Genomic DNA, 20,615 nt, shown 5'->3' on the forward strand with positions numbered 1-20,615 from the left:
TAAAGGATTTGGATCTAAATTCACATCCACCAATGTGTTGGAATCAGGCTCCAATGTCCTCCTATGATCCCCCTGGGTTCTTCATGGGGACAACCAGACCTTTCTTCAGGGTAACTGTGAAGAACTACATGACCTTTTGGGCCAGAGAAATTCTATTATCTGTAGATTGAATTTTTGAGGGGAGGAGAGAACCTGGTTAACTATGAAAATAACCAACTTGGCCCAGCCATAGAATCCTCAAATTTCAGTGTGTGGCTGGCTCCCCTGCGTCCTCTGGTTTGGTAACTTGGGTTCCGCCCAGATCACATAATTCAGTCATGGGTACTTTCCAGACCTCCACTGACTAGCCATGATGTGGTCAGGGCTGAAGATCCCTAGAGGAGCAGGCCGCATGACCTTTCCTTTAAAAAATGTGGCTGGTTACAGTTGGTCCTTCACAGCTGAGGCCTCTGAGTCTGTACACTGGACCAACTGTGGACCCCATATATTTGAAAATATCTGAAAGAAGCCACTACATATCTATGGAACACACACACACACACACACACACACACACACACACACACACACTTACAACATCATTATTCCCTAAGCAATTCAGTAAAACCATGTAGCATTTATATTTTATTAGGCACTGAAAGTCATCTAGAGATGGTTTTAAACATATCGGGGGTGTGAGGGGAGATAGGAAAATACCACACTATTTTATACAGGGACTTGAGCACTCATGGTTTTGGTATGTCTGAGGTACCCGGAAACAATCCCCAATGAATACTGAGGGGTGTCTGCATAACCTGTGCCTTCTAAACTCACAGATTTCAGCATCATTATGCTTTCCAATGTAACCAATAGCACATGGAACATCAGAAAACCAAATCCATTTTAAAATGGGATCTGCAGGATTATAGTTTAGCTTTCCAATCATTTTTTTGGTTTTTTTAAATACTTACAGGTTTGTAAATGAATCTATAATGTGGTCTGCTCTCCGCTAACATGAATAAATTCATTTTACCAAACACATTCTCTGAATTCACTCACATAAATACTAATAAATGTTTCCAAACATGAATACAAAGTGAGTAAAATAAAAAATAGTGGTCTCGAGAGAGTTTACATCTGTCATGAGCTGACTTAAGACTATTGTAGATTCGTTTTGTGGGGTGAGCCAAGAGATTTATCAAGAGAAAGGAAAACAATCCCACATAAGGGAAGGTCTGCAGATGTGAACATCTGTGCAATAAAAAAAGACAATAAAAATTTCCCAGATGTGAAATACTCTCTGCTTGAATTGAAGAGACATTACCCCGCCAGATAATGACCTAATAAAATTCTCTTGGCTCTTTCTGGAATGCTGAGACCTTGGAGACAAGCTTCCAAGGTCTCCCTAGGAACTTAAGAAGGCCGCCTTCTCCCCGAAACTGATGCACCTGGCTTGAGCCACCCTTTGGCTACTAAACCCACACGCTGCCAGCAAGAGCCTTCTCCCTGATTTCCTGTGAGGAGTGGACAGAAGCTGGAGAAGAGGGAAACACCTGCCTAAGGCATGCTCCTTCCCTCAGGAGGGCAGAGACTGGCATGGTGGACATTAGTGGGATTTTGCAGACTTTCCACTTGGCCTGGCTGCCTTCCAGCCCAGTTTTATCTGCTCTTTTATAACTTCAAAGGCTTCAAAGGTGAAAATCCCTGGCTCTGCCCCCATCCTTGTTTAGGGAAGTTCCATTATTACTGGTAGCCTGCATTTAGATGCATATTCTACAGACGGGCCCCAAATTGCATTTTTTTTTTTTCAACCAGCTTTCCCACCAAAAAAAATCTTAAATACCTGAGAGCCTGATCCAGGGTGATAGGCAGCAAACTGGGGTGAATGTTCTAGTCAAGGCCAAGACGAAGGCCTTGCAGAGGAAGTCAGGGAAGGACACTCCCTCACACAGTGCTGGTTAAGTGTGAAATGACTTTTTCCTTGAAGCACAAGGCCCCTCACGTGTTCCAGAGGCAACACACATGCATACCGTACACCCGGCCTTCGCAGCCGTACTTAGCATCTGAATATCTTTCTGGCACTTCAGATCCCAAGGCAGTTTAAAGCCATTAATTAAGGATTCAATTACCTATTTCAATTTAAATAATAGAAAGAATACATCTAATTACAACTGGCTTTCGTATGCCTCAGGAGGATTTGCCACCTCCTGTCTGTACAGCCTTTCTTCCTCTGGTCTCCCAAACTCGTGATATAGAGGAGTGTTTCTCTTTTGCTCCATTTTCTTTCTAGAGTCTGCTTACTTAAAATTGATGCTACCCTTGCCAAAAGCTGGGTAAGCGGGCCTTTCCCATATGGGAGCCAAGCTTTACTTCCTATTTCCAACGCTGAGCTAGTTCTCAGCACAGGTTTTCTGGAGAATGTCTCAAGGATGACTTCTACTTGATGCTCAAACTGAGCTTAGGGCTCAGTCCAGGAAGGAACGTTCTGATCTTTGTCAGTAACTAGCACACAGACTTGGGAACCCTGGGGTGGCTTCTCCTTCGGAGTTCCTCTACTCTGGCACTGTGGGAGGGTTCTAGAAGCCTGAATAGGCTAGCTCACTACCCGGCTGATGGATAAACACTGGTCCAAAGAAGGCCTGGGTTAAGATAGTGTCTGGGAATTACATGATACAATGGCCATCAAAGGTTGACAAACAGCGGCAGTGCCTAACAGAGGACTGAAGAGTTTATCTGGAGAGATGCATGGTGACATTGCTACGGATCTTCAAACTAAAATGTTTGGTCCAAAGGTTCTCAGGCTCTGAGCTATTCAATATCATCTCTATCTTAAATACCTTGAACGAGTTGTCTTGGGTTGGCATTCTCGGGAGTCTTAAAATTAAACTCCCAAGGTTCTTTGGGTATTTAGATTGTCTAACTTCCTTGGAACATACCTGACGTTGGCTCCCAAGTCCGTCCCATGGCAAAGCTGACCTCTCAGATCAGTCATGATAAGGACACAAGGCTGGGAGACCTCAGGTAGCAGGAGAACTTGTCTTAAGGGGTTTAGGACAGCACCGGGGTGGGGGCGGAAAGGGTCAGCACTAACAGCAGATGTTAGCTAGCAGCAAAGGGGAGGAAAAAGATGCCCTGATCCTGCTCCACTCAGCTCATAGCGCAGTCGACTCTCCCGAGATAGGCTGCTGATTAACTACTTGCAGAATTTCTGGGAAAGCGTACACTAGTCCACACAGAAAGTAAAGGGTAGCTTTCTGGGTTTCTTGAAACAAATGAGGATCAGGCTGATGGGTATTTGGGAAGACATGACTTAGCAATCAGAGATGAGTTCGCTCTGCAGAAGGAGAAATTTTCCAACCCCCTATGTTTGACAGATATCCTACATATTTCTGGGTTTTGGGACCATTGGGAGGAAAATATTCTTCAGTCCATTTTGGGCATCGTCTCATACAAATGAATGCCAATTTCAGATTTATGCTTTTTTACTTTGCAACATGGTTAATTGGGTATGTTCAGAACAGCCAGATATTGGCTCACAGCATGCTTTATTGGGTATGTTCTGAACAGCCAAATAAAAATGTTCTTGGGCGACAGTAACACACACTGCTACTTCCTGGCCTGAGCACCACCTACCTGGTTCACATAATGCTTGGCTATTTTGTTTCTGCCAGGTCTGTGTGGTGAGAAGTAAGAGCTCCATGAGAAGGCTGGGTTTGCAGTTTGGTGAGCTGAGGAAAGAACATTGCTCTAAAGGGCAACTGTATGTCTTACTCCAATTTCTTCTACTTCCTGCCATTCACTGAGTATTTTCAGGGGACCGGAGGACTTTGGTGATGGAATTAAGACGTCCCCTGAGGGGTGGTGTGGGTAGCGGTAAATTCTTCATGTATTGAGGAAACTGAGCAACTTCTTGAGCTCCTCATCCTGTCTGGATATTTTTGGCGTATTTTCAGTTAAAATTATAGGCCGTCTTGCATATGAAGTCACTCTCTGATGAGAGCAAATGGAAAGACGCAGCTGATGAATATCTGCCCAATCCTTATCGCTCCATTGTAATATGGACTTGAGATGACTGTGCAGGATCATGGCTTGTTATTGACCATGACCTGAAACCTACTGCTGCCTAATCTGATAGCTGACCTCCACTGGGGGAGGACTCAATGCAGCATGGCTGAGTGAGGAGCATGTTTCCCTTCTAGTGCTGAGGGGCCAGAGATGCTCACATCAAGACACCGAATAAGAGATTTCCAACCCCCTGCCTCTGTATCCAGGGAGATTTGGTGTGTCTCTGCCTTGATCTCTTAAACCAAGACATCTTAATTAATTCAGCACAGGGAAGAAACAAAACGCAGAAGCAGCAACCTCAAAGCCAGGCAACCTACAGAAACCCCAGGGAACACATGGAACCAAGTGTTAGAAGCTGAAAGGCTCCGGTTTTTGCCAGCACTTCAATCTGGTGCTGTGGTTAGAGGCAACTAGGTAGAATGAGGGCAAGGGAAACTTTTATACTCTGGTGTGTGGTTTCTGGAAAGCCCAGGGTGGAATGTTTGCTGAGGGTGACCTATTTGGAACCATACCAGCAACTTTTGAAATACTGTGTTCTGGATTTCAGTCAGATGCACATTTAAGTCCAAGGCTGGGAGAGGACCCAATAAAGGCTTTCTTTTTGCCATGAAATGACCTATCAGGAGTAGAGCCCGCTTCTTATGACCCCTGAAAGCAAAGATGTTCATTGTATTCTTGATGCGTCTCTAGCTGCTTCCTCCACGCTCTTGTAGCGGTAGGGTAGGGGATATGGCACTTGGGTACATGGAGTTTAGGAAGGTCCTCTTGACCCCCGTATTTAGTTAGAAGAGTGAGAAAAAGCAGTATGTTTGTTCAAAAGTGTCTCTCCTTGTCTCTCTTTGGAGAGAACATCTGGACAGGACAGCCAAAGTTCAAAAACAGTCTTTTTATTTTCGCGATGCTCTAGAAATCGTCAACACTCAGGGCAGAGGAAGGCAGGACTCCTGCATTCAGGGGCTACCCCATGCTCTCCACCAGCCAGGATTCCTGGGAAAGGACGGGACTTGCGGTCACCTAGCCCAGTCTGTATTCTTCAGGAGCCTTTTGCCAGGCAGGTCAGAAACTGTCCTCAAGTGAACACTTCTGAAAAGACTCATTTCTTGTTTCATTTCCCAACATATATTTCTTCACATGTTAAAAAGTCTTATGTTTGATACCTTCTTCCTAGAGCATTGGGGCCAATGATCATCTCCTAAGGGGTGCCCAACAAATATACAATATGACATTTTGCTCAAGCCTTTGGGCAATTCTGCTGTTTATGCTGCCCAACAAACTTGGGTGGTGGGCAGAGGTGAATGGGTGGTCCCAAAACTCCTATGAGAAAGCATAATCTCACCAGTGGGGACAAAGGTACTCCCCTCTCCTTCTTCTATGTTTCCCTTGCTCCCTCGCTCCCTTCCTCCCTCCTTCCCTCCCTCTCTCCCTTCCGTTGCACTCCCTTGGCCAAGGTCAGGAAACTGGGGGAAAATCAAAGTGTTATCCAGGGTCAACAAGAAAGCAGACAGGATCCTCATGTTGCACTGTGAGGGTCTCCAAAAGCTCTCATTGGCTCAGAATCATCCTGTCCCTCCTCTGCTCTTGCTCAGATGGAACCCAGGGTCCCATGCCTGCCACCTCCATCACCCAGTTCTACACTAGCCCTTGTATTTTAAGTTGATATCTAACAACTACACATGCTAAGGAGGAACTAGATGATGCTTCATGTATGTTGTACAGTGTTCAAGTCATGGTAAGCATTGGTTCCTCCTCAAACACTGATCACTTCTTTTTGGTGACAAACACCGAGTTCCTTTCTTCTAGAGTTTTAAATGAGTGAAATAGTACTGCTATCCCTAGTCACCCTACTGCGGTAGAAAAGGGCATTAGAATTTGTGTCTAATTATGTTTGAATTATGACCGAACGAGGTCTTCTGAATGCAGGTGACAATGGCGTGGCTTAAACAGTATGTGGGGTCCCTGGCAGTGGGACCAGGATCTAACTCTAACGTATGAACTGACTGTGTGGAGCCCACTCTCTATGGAGAGATACCTTGCTTAGCATAGAGGCGGGGTTGTTGTTGGTGGTGGGGTGGTGTGGATTGGGGGGAGGGCCTTGGTCCTGCCTCAGTGAGGTGATGGGACAGACTTAGTTGACTCCCCAGGGGAGGCTTCACCCTCTCTGAGGAGCTGAGGGGTGCATGAGGGTGGGGTGGGGGAAGGGGAGAGCAGGAAGAGAGGAGGGAGGGGGAACTGGGATTGATATGTAAAGAAGAAGAAAAAAACTGTTGCCAGCCTACACATTTCACTTGCGCTCTTTTGCGTTTGTGCCAAGGTCTCCATTTACACTTGGGGACTCTTGCGCCAACCAAACCTTTGTAACGTCAGCCTACCCAAGAAGGTCTGGAGAGAGATGACGTTCTTGACTTCAACATTTCTGCTTTTGATGCTGCATGTGTCTTGCAGCAACAGTTAAAAAAAAAAAAGTCACACATAATTTCCACACATTCTTTCAAGCAACAAACACTGTCTCAGCTTGAAGTGAAAATAAAGCCTTGGTACTTAAAAGATAAAAGATGAAAACACAGCTCAGGTATTCAGAAGGAAGCCTATTTTCTTGAAGCCTTCTCAGATGTGATGCGTGACAGGATGATTTGAAGGGCTATTTGGAAGGTTTTTTTTTTTTTTTTGGGAAGGGAAACACATAAATTCACGGGGTGCAGGATGGCGGCTCACCAGCCAGCCACAAGTGACCCTTTGACCTGATCATGGGTACTGTTGGCACAGGGCCATGTAGGAGCAGCATCCCAGAGTACTCAGTCTGAATGCCGTGCCTTTTCCCTCTGTGCATTCGGCCATTTAGGATAGTCTTCAATGGTAGCAGTTGCCATGACAGCCAACAGGGACACCTGTTTCAGATAGTGTGATAAATCACTATCGTATCGGTTTAACACTAGCCTTTTTCTTGTTGGTGCTGGGGACTGAGCATGCCACCGAGCCACATTCCAGGCCCACCCTGCATTTAAATATACAGCTAAGCATCTCTGTGCACAACCACCTCCATCCATCTCTAGAACTGTACCTTAGAAAATGGAAGGTGCACACCTACTCAGCAACTCCCCACTAGCCCATCCCCCAGCCTTGGGCAGATACCCTTTACTTTATCCTTATGGATTTAGTTATACTAGGAACCTCATATGCATGGAATCCCACAATGTCTGCCCTTCGATGACGGGTTTATTTTACTTAGCATCGTGCTTTTTTTTCAAAGCTCTTCTATATTGCCGCATGCATCAACATTGCCTTCTTTTTCAGGTGGAGTAATAATCTGCTGTAGGGATACTGCACACTTTTTTTTTTTTTAAATCCTTTCACCCACGGATGAACAATTGGACTGCTTCTACCTTTTGGCAATGACGCTTAATGCTTCTATTAGCACAGATGCACAAATACCTCTTCAAGCACTTGCTGTTACTTCTTTTGGCTATGTACTAAGAAGTGGGGTGACTGGATCGTATCGTAGTTCAGTTTGGGGTTGAACAAATCAGCATCCACACTTTAAGCCTATTCTAAATGTCCACTTACATTCAATGATAAAGCTGAGGGGAAGGAGCACTATTTGTCTCTAGGGAATGATACGATAACGAACTCATGAAGTCCAGGACTCCTGGAGCCAGGATCTCTCCAGCCCTCTCCAACTGCGTGACCCTAGGCTGTGGGTCTGCTGGACTAGCATTTTTGAACGTGGCCTAAGAATTTGCATTTTGACAAGCTGCCTCATTCAAGGAATCACTGTTCTGGGGCTGGCACAACATTGGCTTTTCTACCAGGGGTCTTCAGTCAGGCAGCCTGCAAGCTACCACTTACTTCTATGGGATGGCTCCTAAGGCTACCTCATGAAGCTTGCCCACGCCTTTCTGATCAGCCAGATCGGACACGGTCAGGCCTTGGCTTTGTGTATACTTAGGGGCCCACAGAGGAGAACGAATCGCCCCTCCCCCCACTTACCATCATAGTCACATGGATCGCTGGATAGATTGGTCCTCTGAAGGGCCAAGTCAAACATGGAGGCCACTCTCCAGGCAAAAAAAATCCTGCACAAGGACCTGAAAATCACTCTGACAGGTTTCCTCTACTTAGCCATCTTTTAAATGAAGCATGTGTGTCTACTGAAATACCATGCGGCCAAGGATCATTTAGGGTGGAAGGGAAAAAAATCCTGGTTAGCCTCAGCAATAGAGTGCGGTGCCAGGACTTTGGTTTGTCCCATTGGAACCTGGGACTAATTTGGCTGGGGCAACAGCCTCAAGTGGGTCTCGAGTCAAAGAGTAGTAACCCAAGCAGCAGAAGTTAGAGCTGTTCTCATGTGTTCCCTGTGCCTCCCACAGGCCCTCCTCCTCAGCTCTGCAGCTCAGCATCCTACTCTCTTTCCTCTGGTTTCCTTCCCTTCTCCTCTTCTCTCCTCCTCCCCCACTTCCCATCAATGTCGTCTCCTATTTTTCTTTATATAATATTAGATTTTTCCAGTGCTATCTGTTTTGTGTTGAGTCTGAGGGCCATAACAACTAAAGAATCAGGCCCTTTGTGCTCTGCTCAGAATAGGACCTGGGTTTGAAATTTCTGGCATTAGACCTGCGTTTCCATTTTGCATAGGTAACAAGTCAAAATGAATGTTCAGGTCTGGTTTAGAGTTTGTGTCTCTGCCGTTAGAGGCTGGGCAATTGGCTGTCTGGGTCGTTTCTGGAAATAAGACTGATTTTTGCCGGCTAATTGATCCGTTGTAGATTCCTGACTCATGGTAAAACAGGCCTTTTAGTGTGCACAAGGGCCTTAGCGAGTGATCTTGAGCCAGATCTATTAAACTGGGCTCACAGTGGGAATGTATGGGAGAGATAAACATGCAGGGAGCAAGGGGCAGATCCGGGTGTCACAATTCAGGCTTGCTTGGTAGACTAAGTAGGCTGGGTCTGTTCTTTATTAACTGTAAACTATTTCTCACTGCACAAAATTATTCCACCAGCCGGAAAACAAATAAACAGAACTCATACAGTTGAGGGTGCATGTGCAAACCGGCACAAACTGGTGTGTGTATGTGTTCTTGAATGGGAGAGAACACTGATGAACACACACACACACACACACACACACACACACACACGGTCCCGGGGACAGGAAAACCCAAATGCAGACATGAAATAATTCTTAGGACCTCCTGTGCATGTTTTGCATGATAAAAGATACCGTGGAAAGGATAGGACAATTAAAGCTTACCATTGTTGTAAGAGCGAAAATTTCCTACAAATTTTATGTATTCATAAGTTGGAAATTCCTTTGGGTTCAAGCTGCCTCTGAGAAGGTGGCAATAAAACTCTAAATCGTTGTCAGCTGGGCCGTTAAAGGGAGGAGAGAGAAAGGGAGAGGAAAGGTTACACAGACGCCAGCCTAAACAAGTCGTGCCTTCATGATCTACACCACGCGTGGCTTGCGTGGATTTCTTCCTATAACGGACTGTCGGATCTGGCTTCTAACCCTGGAAGCTACGGGCCTGTCTCTCCATAGCTCATCCATATTCCGTATTCTATACTTGGACCCAATTAGTCAATTTGCTCACAGATGTCTGTGGTTGGTTGTGTCGGCATCGATTAGTTCTGGTTGTTTTCACATGCCGTACTAAAATAAAGCTGCTCGTATAGAGCCACTCTCTTTAATTTAATCTTTCCTTGCTTTGCTTTGAAGGGAAATCAGATGTACGACGGGACCAATTATGCACGGAAATGGACTGGGGCCTGAGCAAATGCAAGCATCTTTGCTACCGCCTGCAATTGCGTATGCTTCGTTAAGCGGCGCGTGGTAAGCAGGCACCGAGGCCCGCCTTCTAGCTGGGTTGCCAAATATTTTGATATAAATCTCAAACTCCCATGAAATTGCACATGTATATAAATAACCAGATGACAGCCCCAGGAGGACAGACTATGGATTTCCGGCCTGATTATTCAATTAGCGGTTGATTATTTCGCTACCACAGAAACTTTACCTTTTGGTATTCCCTAAAAGCAGCAGGCTGCTCGCTGACTTTTGCCCTATTTATTACCCCTGTGTGAAAAGGCATCTCCTGTCATACATGCAAAACATGTTATCCTTATGAGGCCGTACTTGCAACTTTTCCACATAAAAGCTAAAATGTCTTACATTCTCCAAGTTCCAGTTTTAGCTTCCCCTTAAAATATACCTCAAGGGATCTTGGAGATGTTCTGAGTCACGAGGAAAATTATTCTTAAAATTAGTCCTCCCCTCTTAATTCATTCTGACCTCCTTTCACAAGCTAGAGCTAATTCTTGTCTTGAGATCCAATAACAGCACCAGGAAGGTGAACTTACATTTCAGGAATTCTGGGGAGGGGGAATCCGTCACAAGCATATGGGAGGAAAGCATTTTATAAACTTCAGAATGTTCTTGTTCTGGAAGGAAATTTAACAAGTTCTGATCCATGACATCCGACTGCAAGAGAAAATAAAGAGAAAAGGCATACACTCGACCTAATGAACGCCAGAGGGGGCAGAGCCCCAGAGTTCTTGGAAGCTCAGCACTGATGTAGAGATGAAATCTTGGGGGCCACATGGTCTGTGAAGACTCTCCATGAACCACCCCTCCTCTGTTCTGGGGAACTGCCACGTGAAAGCTTTTACAGGGGTTGGGACCACAGCTCGACGAGAGAGCGCTTGCTTAGAGAACATGAGGCCCTGGACTTAGTCAGCTGCAAATATATAGATTACAAGGTAAAAGTTTTAGGACATCTATTTATAACTTTCTCCGTATCTCAGGGGACTTTGTAGAAGAGGGGGTGGAAGGAACAGAAGAGCCAGTGGATGGGGGGGACTGTCTTCTGGACATGTACGGCTGCTGGGCTCGAGAACTCACAATGGCTGTGGGCATCTTCCCAAGACCTGCACAAGATACTAGCCCCCATCACCATTCCATCACAGACTGCAGAGAGTCAGGGGCGGGGGTTCCTGAGCTATTGGCAATTAATGGTTTCTGGGGAAGGGGGAGTCATTTAAGTAACCACCGGCAACTTGCTCATGATCTTGTAAATAACACCTCCCCTCCCCATGTACGAACATGTACTCGAGTAGGCAACGCTCCATAAACACACTGGGTCATACCAAAGCAAAACAAAGTCTTGAGAGTAGGAAGGGGGCACATTGGTTAGAAGAGAGGGCCCGAGGGGAGTGGGAGGGAGATGAGAGAGGAGGGTGATGAGAGGTGAGGATGATTATAACACATTATGTATGAAGTTGTCAAAGAATAAAAGCACTAAAGGCTTTTTTAGATGCTCTCCAGTGCCATCAGGAGATTATTGAAGGATCTCCTGTGGAATCCATGGTATAGCTTTTTCACAGAACCTGGACTGTGGTCATCTCTAACAGCCTCACAGTGCCTGAGGCAACGTGAATGCCCTGCTCGGAGTTGTATCCTTTAGAGACTAACGACACGGAAAAGGGGTCTGCGTATGGTCAGGGCGGGCAGTTTTGTCTCAAGGGTTTCCAACCTGCAGCTGGTTTGGTCTGTTGGCCAGGAGGACTCTGCACTCGCTCACAAGCCTGTGTGTGCACTTGCTCACACGGATATGTGCACACTCGCTCACATTCATATATGCTGCTGTCTGTGGCTTAAAGAGAAACCAAATGTCAAGTCTGACACGTGTACAAAGAACCACGCCCCTTCCTGCCTTGGAGACCCCTGTTTGCCTAGACTCCTGCCTTCTGGCTGGAGTCGATGAGGATGATGGGAGCCCTGGAGAGAGGTCAATCACTCATAAACAACCATAAAGAGAACGCGGAGTTCCCTGGAGCTTTAGCTCAGCTAAAAGCTACTGTCTATTTCTCATAGGCCCCTAATTCATGGAGTTGGATTTTGTTCCCCCTGAGTGCCCAGACAGTGGGAATACAAAATGAATACTGCATACGGTCTAGGTCCAACTATGTCCTACAGAACTGCCAGTGGAGTGAACGGAAGTGGATATGGTCTTGATCTGTGACAGAAGGCACCAGCCCACACAGATGCTGAATTCTTGGCAGGTGGTCAGTGTGACTGAGGTACAATGGTTTGACTAGAGGTGTGTGACGAGGAGCTCACAGTGAAGAGAGGAGAACCGCATGGCTCACCCTCCTCCTCATTTTCCCCTAGTAGATACGCCCAGTCATGTAGCTTTAATACCACCTGTATGGGGCTTAGCTCGAATCTTCACCAACTTCAAGTACACAGACCCAACCTTCCATCAATCACTCAGACTCCCCAGGACCATAGAGTCATAGGTAATCCATGTCATCTTAATTCTTCCCTGTCCTCTCTGCATCTAGGGGTCTCATCTCTACAGATGGTACTACTAATTGGTCACCAGGCCACCTGGTACATCACCCATGAAAGAGGCATTCAGATATCCTTACACCTTCAGTGTTCTGAAGTTCTATCTTATAGTTTTTATTCCTATGATAAAACACCATGACCAAAAGCAATTTGGGGAAGGTCTTAGCCAGGGTTTTTCCTCTTTCTTTTTTTTTTTCTCTCTCTTTTTCTTTTTTTTTCTTTTTTTTTTTTCAAGACAGAGTTTCTCTATGTAGCTTTGGCTATTCTGGAACTCGCTCTATAGACCAGGCTGGCCTCATACTCAGAGATCCACCTGCCTCTGCCTCCCGAGTGCTGAGATTAAAGGTGTGCACCACGTTTGCCTGACTTAGCTAGGGTTTCTATTGCTGCGATGAAACATTATGACGAAAAGCAAGCTGTGGAGGAAAGAGTTTATATAATTTACACTTCCACATTGTACTTTATCACTGAAGGAAGTCAGGACAAGAACTCAAACAGGGTAGGAACCTGAAGGCAGGGACTGATGCAGAGGCCATGGAAGGGTGCTGTTCACTGGCTTGCTCACATGACTTGCTCAGCTTGCTTTCTTATAGAACCCAGGTCCACAAAGGAATAGGCCTGCCCCATCAATGGCTAATCAAGAAAATGCTCTCCGGGCTGGCCCACAGCCTGATCTTATGGAGGCATTTTCTCAGTGGAGGTTTCCTCCTCTTGGATGGCTATAGTTTGTGTCAAGTTGACAAAGAGCTCGCCAGCACAACCGATCTCTTCTCAACTTGACACCTAAACATTTCGCTGTTAAGTCACAACTTTTCTTTTCTTGGTCATCCCCAAGATCACACATTAACAAAGACATCACAATATAAGACATTTTCTCTAAACTTAAATTCAAATTCGCTTTGAACCCCCAAATATCTATCTCTCCCTCCCTCCCTCTCTCTCTCTCTCTCTCTCTCTCTCCCTCTCTCTTTCTCTCGTTTAGTCTCTCAACTGTGGGCATCTCTTAAAAATCAAAAATTAAATACTTTCTTACTTCAAGAGTGAAGAACCAGGGCACAGTTACAATCTGAACAAAGCAAAGCCAAACTCCCAATAGTGTTAATAAAGGAATTTTCAGCATCCAGGGCCCACTCATGATCTCCTGGGCGCCTCCAAAGGGCTTGGGCCACTTCTCTGGCTCCACCCTCTGCAGCACACACAGCTTGTCTTCTAGGCTCCAGCAAGCTCCACTACACTGCCGTTGCTGTTCTTGGTGGTCTTCCCACGGTACTGACATTCCAAAACTGCTGGGGTCATCTGCTATAACTAGGCCAATGACCTTTCCCCAATAGCCTCCCATAGGCTCTCTTTGTGGTGCTAAGCCTCATGATTCCTTCAGCCTGGGCCTTCAACTGCCACTGAGGCTGCACGTTTACCAATGGCCTCTCCTGCCCTCTCACAGTGCCAAGCCTCAGCTTCTTCCCATAACCCCTTCCTGCCTTCAAAACCAGTACCAGCTAGATGACTCTTACACTACTAAGTTCGCCTGCTGGCACAAGTGACAGCTTCGGTCACTTCTGGAACACAGCTTCAGCGTTCTGACTCTGGGGAAACACAGCCCAGAATATTTCACCTCAGAGATGCTGGTCTCTACTTAACCACTACTAATTTCTTAGCTCCACCTAACCAGCACCAATTGTTCCAGTAACACAAAGGTTTAACTTCAGTGGTGCCAGTATCTTGTTAATCATGGCTGGCTCTTTGGTCCCAGCTGACCGGAAAGACAGCTCTTAATTCAAAATAGCCAACGGCCCGGATAGTCTTTAAGCTTCCCTCTGAAACTTCACAAACCAGGCCTTCATTTTCTGAACTGCTCTCAATATTCTTATCTCACAGGCTCCTACAAAACATCCCACTGAGCTCTCAATACTCAGTGGCTTTTCTAGTTCAAAATTTCAAAGTTCTTCCACAAGCCTCCCCAAGTCATGGTCAGGTCTGTCGCAGCAATGCTCCACTAAGCTCGTACCAACTAGTCCTTGCTGGGGTCTCCATTGCTGCAATGAAACACCGTGACCAAAAGTAAGTTGAGGAGGAAAGGGTTTATTTGGCTTATACTTCTACATCACTGTTCATCACTGAAGGAAGTCAGGACAGGAACTCAAACAGGGCAGGGCTTATTTTATTTTAGACTTGCAGGTAACAGTACCTCGCTGCAGAAGGTCAGGGTAAGAAGTCAAGGCAGGAACCTGGAGACTGGGGCTGAAGCAGAAGCCAGGGGTGCTGCTTACTGGCTTACTCCCTATGGTTTGCTCAGCCTGCTTTTGTTTGGTTTTGTTTTGCTTTGCTTTTCAGGGCAGGATTTCTCTGTGTAGCAGCTCTATCTGTCCTGGAACTTAATTCGTAGATCAGGCTGGCCATGCACTCACAGAGGTCCACCTGCTTTTGCCTCCTGAGTGCTGCTGGGATTAGAGACATGTGCCACCACCACCCAGCTAGCCAGGTGTGGCACTCCTCCCGCCCCAGGACCTGAGTTCTCTTACACAAATCACTAATCAGTCTGATGGAGGTGTTTTCTCAATTGAGGTTTCTCTTCCCCGAGAACTCTAGCTCCGTCAAGTTGTCAAAACAAGCAAACAAACACCACCAAAACAACCAACCAGGACAGTGTCCTTGGGGCTGCTTGGTGTCATGCCCTGTAATTCTCTCTGCTCCACTCCTTCTGTGGTTCCTACCTATGTGGATCACCTTTATCTCTTACCTGAGTCATGACACGGACAAAATGGGCTTTGCACCACAGTGCTGGTCCTTGTCCAATGTGACCTCCCTAGCAGCCAGAAGAGGTCCTAGTCATCACCTGATTACCACCGTCCCTGGATTTCCCCCGTCCTAAGAACAGAGGCTCAGCTCACCCCAGTTTTTAAGCTCTGTGCCCTTTGCCTGCCCACTATCCCTAGCGCCACCTGCTTTACCAGCTTCCCATTCTTCCATCGTTCAGGTTCTTGGGCCTTCATCCAGCTGGACCATCCCACACCTTTGTGCTCAGCGAGCTGTTGAGCTTTGAAGACACATCTTCTGAAGGGGCTTGCGGCTTCCTTCCTTCCTGAGCACGCTCTCCCTAGCTACTCACCTCTTCCAATGCACTCTTATGTCATATTGTTGCTGCTGGCCTATGGACCTGTGAGGACAGCCCCTCTGCTGGATTATCAGCATGCCTCCATGTCACAATAAAGCCCACAGCAGTCCCAGAAGGGCTTTAAACATTGGCTCTGTGCTTTCCTCAAATGCAAGAAAGAGGAAGGGTAAAGATTAAATGAGATGGAAATGCTGCTGACCAAATAGTATACAGCAAACACTCCATAAATGCTAGGTATGCTGAGCAAACACTCAGAGAATGCATATAGATGCATCTACACTGTAGTGATGTTTGCTTGCTCATACATCTGCAGACTGGTGTCCTCTGCTTCCCTTGCCATCCACAGGAACCCCAGAGATGATTTATTGCTATGTTCCTGATCCCCAGCATGTCATGCGGACTAGCTGGACAGTCAGCCCCATAAGAGAAGGTTTTCAAAAGTGCCCAGAGAACCCCGAGTATGGGTGCTGATTTCACATGACAGGCTAGGAGGTCTACAAGGAAACAGTTCCAGAAAGGGGACTTCTTGCGTGGGACCCAAGAGTAGGATGGAGTTTGGGAGATGGTCAGAGTGGAAAGGAACTCCAGGCAGAAGTCAATGCACACACACACCACATGGCAGTCAGAGGATGGGAGCAGGGGGCGGGGCAGGTAGCTATGGAAGAGGAGGTTGTAAAGAGAATGCCGACCCAGGTTGCAGAGTCCTGGCTGGAGGAATTAGTGCACCAGGAGGGCACTGAGACTGTGAGAGCCGGTGGTAGGCATAGGATGGACAGCCCCTGGCTTATAATTTTCTGACTTGCCAATGGCCCCAAGTGGACTCATAGTCTGCATTAATTGCACTTAGAATTTTGAACTTTTTATCTCTTCCTGGGCTAGAAATATGCAGTCCACTCCTCTGTGGGGACCTGGGAAGTGGCGGAAAGTGATTGCCCGGGTCAGCTTCACAATCACGATGGAAGCTCCCGCATGTCCTGGGATGCAAAGCCAAGTCACAGACCCGGGTCCATGTCATGCATTTCTGACTTAATGATGGTCACAGCTTGCAGATGGGCTCGTCAGGACACCACCCTGTTACAAGTGTGAAGAGCGTCTTGCAAAGCAAAGAGGTCTCACGTTTATAGTCTGAAGGGTGGGACACCCGAAGCTGGGTTGGAGATGCTCCCAGTGTGAACAGGAACCAGGAAGGGAACAGGGAGCAGGGATGGGGTTCATGGGACTCAATTCACTGCTAAACTCCAGCCAGCAGTACTGAGGGCTCCTGGGTGTCAGGCTCCATTTGGGAGTGGGAGAAAGCATCACAGAGCAGGTAAATCCCTCCTCTCCTGGAGCCAGCATTTAAGGAGGTGGAGGACCAGGGACAAGGGGGGTTGGCTGACTGGGAGCGAGGAAAGGAAGTATCCAGGCAGCTTACACTGGAGACATGAGTTTGTACCTTCGTCAACACACCCTGCGGACACTCTTTATCCTTCCTCCGTTTGGCTCTCACCACCTCCCTTCTGGCACTCGGGATTTTATTTTAAGCCAATTCCCTCTAGCATTTTTAGCATATGACTAATGCTCATCCAGATGACAGTAGCCTGTCTTCTTAAAGATATTTCAGACTCTTGCAAACCCGAAGCCCCTCCATAGTCTTTTCTCTGAGGGTTCCATCTAAATCCTTCCCCTAGGGTGGGTGTGGTAGAATGAAGTGAGAGACCTTTTGGCCTAGGGCCTTATGTGGGAGAGCAATGTTAGGCTGGAGGGCTGTGGGGCACAAGGATGAATGACATTTAGAGTGAAGACGAACGGATAGGGGTAGGGCACGTGGGTATATAGGAGGTTGTGAGGTTTTGGTCGGCTGATATTTAAGCAAGGGCTCAGTGCTGCTCTTAGATCTTACATGTATTTGCTGCTTATTTTACTATGGTGCCATTTTCAGATGATAAAAACTGCTACAAACGGTGATAATTGGAAAATGTAAATCCTAGTGCTGAGGAAAGGGTACATTGCCTCTGCAACTGAACTGTTTCTTCAATGAGCCAAGCTCTGTTGATTAAAGTAATAGCAATTTCAGAGAGGAAGGAGGGACCACACTATCTACGGACATCTTCCCACCTGATTCATCTCCAGGAGTGTCACTTATCTGTGGGAGGTGGGAGGCAGTAGGGGCTCTCTCCCACTTGTTGATAGACCCTGGGCTGACTGATCTAGGAATTAGTCCCACTTGGGACTTTCTTGGGAAGGCCTCCCCTGAGTTCCACACTGTGTTGTTCTCAGGTCTCTCCTTGCCAAACCTTAGGAGTCTCGGGATGAGCTGAGACTGCTGTGAACCCAGGAAACATCTCAGGCTTGAACAGGTAATGGCAGTTCAGTTGCACCCAGCAACGTGTAGTGAGCCTGTACCAAAAGCAACTTCAAGATGGCTGCAGTTCTGCAAGTAGGTTGGGTGAACATTCAGCTCTCAAATGTCCCTGCGGGGTTGTGGCAGTTCTAGCTGAAGCTCTGTATTGGCTACAGCTAAAAAGGACCATTTGAGAGGTCCCCAGGGTTGGTTGCCAGTGAGAAGATATGCTCATAGGCTCAGGAGAATCCTAAAGGCTTTGACTCAGGCAAAGGAAACAGCCTTGAGATTCTTAGATTTATCTAGTTTCAAGTCTAACTCATGGCCAGATATTCAAGCTCCCAGAAGACAGTACAGAAATTCCTCTGACTGTGATTCCATGAAAGAGCATCTAAATACAAAAGAAGCAAACACAAAGGAAAAACACCTCTGTTCACCAATATATCTTAAAGAGAGGGAAGCGGTAAGGCACACAAAGAGGCAGTGTTTACAGTTTAGCTGTCTACGCTAAAAGGCTCCAGACTGAGGCCCAATGTTATGTGGTATATACTCTTGGCATCTGGAAGCCTGGATGGCCTAACTGAAAGCTCCTATTGTCAAGAGACCAGGCATACCTCTTGCTCATTCCAGGATGGAGGATTTGGTGCCAACCCCTGCAGGTAGAATGACTCAAAGAAGTTAACTAGGATCTGGGTGCATACTCCCATCTTGTTATTACAAAGTCAGTCTCTCTCTCTCTCTCTGACCCCTTCCCCTTCATCTATGCAAAAGCTGCCATGGCTCTTTGGATGCACAGTGTTCTTGTCCCCTGGGTTCTGGACATGGGTAACTCATGTTCTGCAGTCAATCTCTGCTATCTAGTGTCAGGTATCATCTGCTGTGTTCGGACATCTCCAGCAGGATGGGGCCTAAGAGGTGACTGAAGCAATCCTCCCTGAGAATCAGTGTCCAGACTGTGATGAGAATGCCTGCCACATGCTACGGAGAAAGTCAAAGTCCAATAACACAGTACCGAAATACAAGACACATGCTGCATATGGATATTGTGGTTAGTGATGGGCGGTGATGGGTGGTGATGGATAATGTCCTATCCTGGTTGTCCCATGAGGTTACGATACACTGTTTACTGTACCCTTTCTGCTCAGATACACAAACACTTAAATACTGTCACAGTTGCTACAGTATCCAGCACAAAAACATGCTGTATAGGCTCCAGTCCAGCAGTAATAGCGGAATCCATCACACAGCCTAGGTGTGTGGCAACCACAAGCATACACTATGTTCGCACAAGGACAAGCAGCTACTAATGCAGGCATCAGAAGGAACCCCCAACTGTCCTTGAATACATGCTTCACACAAGAGAGCATCCACCTGGCCAGTAAGCACATGACAAAACAGATTAGTATCCAGGAAAAAAAAAAAAAAAAAAAACAAGCGATGTCTTCATCGGATATCTTCTCACTCGTGAGATTGCCAAAGGCTAAGTACCCTGACAAACACCAAATTCTGATGACTCAGTTTCCAGAATGCTGCCCCCTGCTGGCAGAGGCAAACTGACACAGCTTTGGGGGCAGACAAACGTCATCTAGAGAGGGTGAAAGCACAGTATCCGTCCTGCAAACCAACATCCTACACAGGGTCACTTCTCTAGGGCTGGAGAGATGGCTCAATGGTTAAGAGCATTGCCTGCTCTTCCAAAGGTCCTGAGTTCAATTCCCAGCAACCACATGGTGGCTCACAACCATCTGTAAAGAGGTCTGGTGCCCTCTTCTGGCCTTCAGGCATACACACAGAATATTGTATACATAATAAATAAATAAATAATTATCTAGAGATGTTTGCTCATCCTCACCAGGAAGTGCAAGAAAGAGGCACACAAGGAAGAACTGGAGTCCATTCTTACAACGGGTCCTGCCCTGTAACGGAAACCAATGGCTGCTCTGGAGCTTACAAATAAGATTGAGAAGTCTTGTTATTATTATTGCTTGATTCTAAAACTCCTTCAACTTTATTATTATTAGTGTGTGTGTGTGTGTGTGGTGGGGAGTGTGTGCCATAGTGTGCCTACAGTGGTCAGAAGATAACTTACGGGAACTGATACTTTCTTTTAACCTTTACAAGGGAAATCTTGCTTTTAAAAATGATGAGCGTGTGTGTGTGTGTGTGTGTGTGTGTGCGTGTGTGTGTGTAGTGGAAGAGAGGCCATAGGTTTAAGATTCTTTGGAACGGAAGTTACGGGAGATTTTGAGTTGCCCACCAAATGTGGATGCTGGGTATCAAACTTGGATCCTCTGGGCAAAGAGATGCCTTCTCTGCCCCCAGGTTCCAGGGCTCTGCCTCAGGTCATCCATCGGGCTTGTGTGGCAAGCACTTTGACTTGCTGGGTCAGAGCTCTAGTTTTGTAATCCGCTCTTATGACCCTCTTACACAAAGAAGGGCAAAGGAACAGAGCTTGAGCACCTCTGATCCAAAAGCCCCAAATCTGAAACTTTTTGCTTTTCTTGGGATTCAAAAAAATTATTTCATGAATGGGTATTTTGCCTGCATGTGTGCAGTGCCCACAGAGGCCAGAAGAGGGCGTTGGATCCCCTGGAACTGGAATTACAGAGGTTGTGAGCTGCCATGTGGGTCCTGGGAACTGAGTTCAGGTTCTCTGGGAGAGCAGCCAGTAAGTACTCTTGACTGCTGAGCTGTATCTCCACCCCCAAATCTGAAACTTTTAGAAAAATTCTGCACTGTGAAATGTTGTCTAATGCATGGAATGATTTTAAATACTTCCTAAAACTTTCCTCA

The 20,615-nt window shown here is 46.5% G+C and overlaps 1 protein-coding gene across 2 annotated transcripts in view; it reads right to left on the reverse strand.

Moving 5' to 3' along the window:
* The window catches only part of Npas2 (neuronal PAS domain protein 2), a 179,764-nt gene that overhangs the window by 46,304 nt on the left and 112,845 nt on the right, over positions 1-20,615 (reverse strand). For both annotated transcript variants that reach the window (XM_041655918.1, XM_041655917.1), the window contains exons 6-7: positions 10,398-10,518; positions 9,292-9,405 (exon numbers count right to left, since the gene is read on the reverse strand). In XM_041655918.1, the coding sequence (XP_041511852.1) occupies positions 9,292-9,405; positions 10,398-10,518 (235 nt within the window). The remainder of the gene's footprint in view (positions 1-9,291; positions 9,406-10,397; positions 10,519-20,615) is intronic.

The sequence above is a fragment of the Microtus oregoni genome, unplaced genomic scaffold (genome assembly GCF_018167655.1).
Source record: "Microtus oregoni isolate MIOR12 unplaced genomic scaffold, Mior012 000007F_ref0000211, whole genome shotgun sequence".
Classification (NCBI taxonomy): Eukaryota; Metazoa; Chordata; class Mammalia; order Rodentia; family Cricetidae; genus Microtus; species Microtus oregoni.